At 45.6% G+C, this 5116-nt stretch overlaps 1 protein-coding gene across 1 annotated transcript in view; it reads right to left on the minus strand.

Annotated features, from left to right (window-relative positions):
- The window catches only part of HS6ST3 (heparan sulfate 6-O-sulfotransferase 3), a 717397-nt gene extending 712287 nt beyond the window's left edge, over positions 1 to 5110 (minus strand). The window contains exon 1 of the mRNA XM_010831521.1: positions 4642 to 5110. Within this exon, the coding sequence (XP_010829823.1) occupies positions 4642 to 4682 (41 nt within the window). The 5' untranslated portion in view covers positions 4683 to 5110. The remainder of the gene's footprint in view (positions 1 to 4641) is intronic.
- Positions 5111 to 5116: the final 6 nt, after the last annotated feature.

Consider the following 5116-nt stretch of genomic DNA (forward strand, 5'->3'; position numbering starts at 1 on the left):
GACACAAATTGGGTCAGAGAACCTCATCTCCCTGGCCACACTGATTGGCTGAAAGAATAGTCATAAGTTCCAAGCTGGACCAATCAGAGTCATTCCCCAAGGTTTCCAATTGGAACTCAGAGAAGGCTTGCTTTCCTCTTAGCCCCAGATCTATTAGATTCAATAGCCATTTACTCATTTCATGGAATAAGCCATTTTGCTATATTGAGTCCAATATGAAAAGGGATGTGGAAAAGGGTCCAATATGAAAGACAGGGTGTACCTCTGTCTTTCCTGTGTTCTGGTTATTAAGCCAGAATTTCCCCTTTGTCTGAACTGAGTTTGAGTCAAGTTTGTATCATCTGCAACACAGAGGGTCCTATTGAAGACAACATTCATAACCTTGCAAGCAGTCTAACAGCACCAACAAAATGTGGTCAGAAAAAATTTGCCATCCCACCCTACAAAAGGGATGGATGGAATCTCCTTCCATCATAATTTTAAGAATGAGAGCAATACTCACTTACTGAAGAAGATCAAGGTCTATCTTGCCTAAACACCTAAGTTCATAGGGCTGACACTATTTGCTCAAACTATATTCTGAGGCCTATCACAGGGCCTGGCACATAGTAGGTGCCTAAGACACCCTCCACTATACTTGTTAAAGTGAACAGAAGAAACGGTGGGCAAAACATTGAATATAAATGATCAAAATGAAGACATGAGTTCCCTGTGGAAACCTTAGATGTATTTCACATCTTCTTAGTATTAGATAACCCATTGACCACACAAATTATGGAACCAGATGATCTCTTCAGTCTTTTTTAGCCATAAAATATTAGGAGTTTATCCATACTCCACCAAAGGTAATGAAGAGACTTCTAAAGACTTAGGCAGGCAGACAAAAATGGGAAACATACTGAGATAATGAAGGAAGCATAAAGATGAGAAACAATAACCTACTAAAGAAATAATAGAGAAAAGAAAGAAAAAGGGAAGAAATCATCACTAATACGATAAAAGAGGTCATTTAGACAAGCCATCTTCCTATTACCTTCCTGTCTTATTCTAACCGATTCCTATGCTCAGAAATGCCCTCTGTACTGGACCTAAACTGCCAGCCCCAGAGCCTTGCTCCTTTCTGGCCCCTTAAAACACACAGGATGGCTCATTCCACTCTGCCAAGAATCTCCTTCCGGAGTTGGCCTCCCGCTTTGGCCTTTGGTCCCAGCTGTTCCCAACTCCTCGCTCAGCATTCCAGTTTGTCTTTGTCACCCACAGAAGCCACTCAGTTACACGGTGTGCTTTCCCGTCCCTGTTTCCCAGCCTGCACTCTGCAACGACTGCTGCCCAAACGTTCATAATTTTCAATTTATTGATCAGTGTTCTGAACTTAGGATTTTGTCTCCACACAAATAATCATAAGATGGCATCTCTATAAATTAAGGTGGCCCATTTGCATCAAGCTGCTTGAGGATGACCTCACACCCTTTTGTGGAAGAAGACCTTGATTAGGGCAAATACTGCTATTACAATTAGCAACTAATATTTAAATATTACTATATATCTTCATACCAAGTATTGACTCCAGTACTCTTGCCTGGAAAATCCCATGGATGGAGGAGCCTGGCGGGCTGCAGTCCATGGGGTCGCTGAGAGTCCGACATGACTGAGCAACTTCACTTTCACTTTTCACTTTCACGCATTGGAGAAGGAAATGGCAACCCACTCCAGTGTTCTTGCCTGGAGAATCCCAGGGACAGGGGAGCCTGGTGGGCTGCCGTCTATGGGGTCGCACAAAGTCAGACATGACTGAAGCGACTTAGCAGCAGCAGCAAGTATTGGGTGCTATGTATCAATATATTATACTATGCACAGATATTATGACAACACTATGTGAAGCATTTTACACGCATTTGCTCTTTTAGTTCTCATAAGACCTCAAGAGGTTAAGTACCAATTATTATCCACATATAAGATGAAGAATCTGAGGCTCAGAAAGAGCAACTTACTAATTTACACAGCTAATAAGCACAAGAGCCACATGACCTGACTCCAGAATCCTCACTCTTACAGGTATTCCACGACCCACAAGGACATTGATCCCTGTGAGCAATGGAGAGGGGGTACAGAGGAGGAACCCAAAGCAAAGAGACTAGGGCACCAAAGTCAACGTGATCTACTTCTTGATTTTGCTCAGAGTCAGCCCTATTTGAAGTAGAACCTTGTTCCCATTATGTAGCAATAGATTATCTGCCATTTTGCATTGTGGAAATGTACCCTCCATTATCCAGGCTAATCTAGTTGACTGTAGAACGCTGTACACAGATACTCTAATGACAGACAACTAATTCGATCTTCTGTGTGAGGAAGATGCAGCTGAACATCTCTTCAACTTTTTCCCTATCACTTTTGATGCAGGGTCCTTTACATACACCACAGCTATTCCTCCCTACAGCATCCAGAGGAGAAAAGTAATTGAGAATAACAGGAAAAGGGAGAGGGGCTGAGGATGAAGAGGAAGAAAGATTATAAAAATGGTGCCCCCCAAAAAAACATTATGAGAGATTTTTTTAAACAAGCAGACCAGTGCAGGTTTATCTGAAAACTTCTGATTCTGAGAGAAAAGAATCTATCATTAAACAAAGACAAGCATTTGACTGTGCAATAGAAACCCTATGTTCAAATAGCCAAGGTGGCATTCTCCTCCATTACCCAGCAGAAAGATGGTATTTCCTCTACCATCTGAGCCGCCAGGGAAGCCCTTGAAATAGTGAGTACTTCCTGTAGAAGTAAGACCTCGCTGCTGTAACCTATGCAGGATCTGCAGTAGCAGCAGCATGTCATCACTAAGCAAAAATCCAAGTATTCTTAAATTTCATAGTCTCTAATTGCTCCAAAAGCTTCATCTATTCACTAAAGGTTTTATGGACATTGATAGAAAATAATGCCCATCTCTACTGAAGAATCACTAGCTAGGTCTATGTGATAATTAGTCTCTAGTTTAAGTGAAATGGAAGCTGAGATTCACACTAGTAAACTCTCTGGGGTCATTCAGGAGTTACTACATAAAGGTATAAATACAAAAAGTATAATTTGTGATGAAATGTAGCAGAGACTGTCTCTCACTGAAACAATAGCCTCCTTTGGTAGGAAGTTTGGCAGTCATTATCAACTGAAAAACTGCTGCAAGCTAAAATACAGGGGCAGGATCTAAAACACTACACAATTAGAAATCTTGAAAAGTTAAAGGACCTTAAAATATGCAAAGGAAGGAGACTTGTGCTTTCATTTCAAATCCAACCAGTTTCTTATTCTAAGCAATTTCCATTAAACAGGCAAAAGAGCAGGGAGGAGAGAAAGTATTTGAAAAACTGCCAGAGTAAAAAATCCCATAATGAAATTTTGCTCATTCTTGGAGAAATGAAGTAGAATTAGATGCTTCAGTGGTGGTGAATTCCAGAATCTGGGTAGCTTCCAGTAAATGAAGCTTTTCCATAATGTCAGAGGCAAAAGCTATCTGATATCAACATATTGAGCTTGAGTTTTTAAACTCCTATTTCCTTACACCAAACTGTTTGAAACCTTTGAGATAAAAACCTCAATAAACCAGTGTTCCAAGCTTTTAATATTTTAGTCCCTTGAGCAAGCATGTCAGATTAATCTTCAAATTGCAATGGGCAGAAAGAACATTAAACTGAAATTCTCAAGCCCAGTGCCTCTCTGCAAGGATGTTAATAAGGTAAGCAGTTTCATTGGCTATTAAGATTTCAAACTTTCCTAATTCTCAGCTGCCTTACCGCTTTAAAGTGGGTGGGGACAGAGGTGGGAGAGGAAGCTAGGGATTTGTTTCTGACATCTTTGTTTGCATCTAGCATTGAGCACACTGCCAGGCACACAGGAAGCCTTTAACAAATGCTTTCAGAATGAGTTGATGGATTGGTCTGAGGGGGAAGAGTGGAAATATTGCTGAGAACAGGAGTCCAGATACTGGCGCTGCTCAGCAACAAAGCCCATCTCTAGAATTAGGGTTATGGAAGTGGAGCAGAAATTCTAACGTATGTCTTCAAAGCAGCAACAAGAGCCTTGAGAACAGCCACCAAGGAGCCACTTACAGAGGGATGAGACTCGTCTCTGGCTTCGCCATGCCTGGAAAACTCCTACCCTGTCTCTCTACGTCCAGCTCCCTCTGCCTTTCACCGGGTTTGAGTTTCCTCTAGCAGAACTTAGGTTCAAGATAATCGACCTCGCTGGTCTAACCCAGGCCTCCTGGCCATTCCAGGGGTTCCACGCACAGAGAGAGGTCACACCGTGCTAGGCATAAGAAATGTCTCTCTCTCTCACTCTCACTCACTCACTCTCTCTCACACACACACACAACGACGACAGCTCTCGACACCTTTGGGGCGGGAGAGAGAGCGATGGGGGCTAGGGGAGGAGCGAGTTCAAGACCAGGACACTTTGCAAAGGTTTCTTCTCCCTCTCCCAAAACCTCTGCCCGCATCGCGGGACGATGCTGGGGAACCACACGCCCGGCGCGGCCGAGGGAGCGCGGAGTCGCCCGGGGCGGGGGGGTGGTCGGAACTGGGGTGGGGCGGCGGGGTGGGCTGAAGGGGGAAGGAAGGTGGCCGGAAGCGAGACGACGCGGCGGGGGGACAGTACCTGGTGTGGCTGTGGTTGCGGGGACAGTCTTTCTTCTCCATGATGGCCGGCACACAGTTGGTGAGCTCCGTCCAGTCGGCGTGCAGCCCGCAGCTCCAGCCGGTGGAGAAGCGGGAGAAGAGCCACGTCTCCTTCTTGCCGGGCCGGTGGCAGGTGCACTTCTTCTGGCCGGCTTTGCAGCTGCACGGCTGCTCCAGCCGGATGTTCTTCACCAGGTGTCGGCCGAACGTGGTGCCCCCGGTCTTCTGGATGTGCAGGAAGACGATCACGTCGCGCCCCTTGATGTTGAAATCCACGAAGCGGGTCAGGTCCTTCGGGGTGAAGTTGAAGCGCGGCACGAACCGGGGCAAGGAGCCGTTCTCGGGGGCCTCGGGGTCCGGTTCCTCTTCCTCCTCCTCCGCCTCCTCCTCCTCGTCCTCGGGTTCCCCCGGCTCCTCGTCCTCGTCCTCCGGCGCCGCGGGCCCCCGAGGTCCCT

The sequence above is a fragment of the Bison bison genome, unplaced genomic scaffold (assembly GCF_000754665.1).
Source record: "Bison bison bison isolate TAMUID 2011002044 unplaced genomic scaffold, Bison_UMD1.0 scf7180017864527, whole genome shotgun sequence".
NCBI lineage: Eukaryota > Metazoa > Chordata > Mammalia > Artiodactyla > Bovidae > Bison > Bison bison.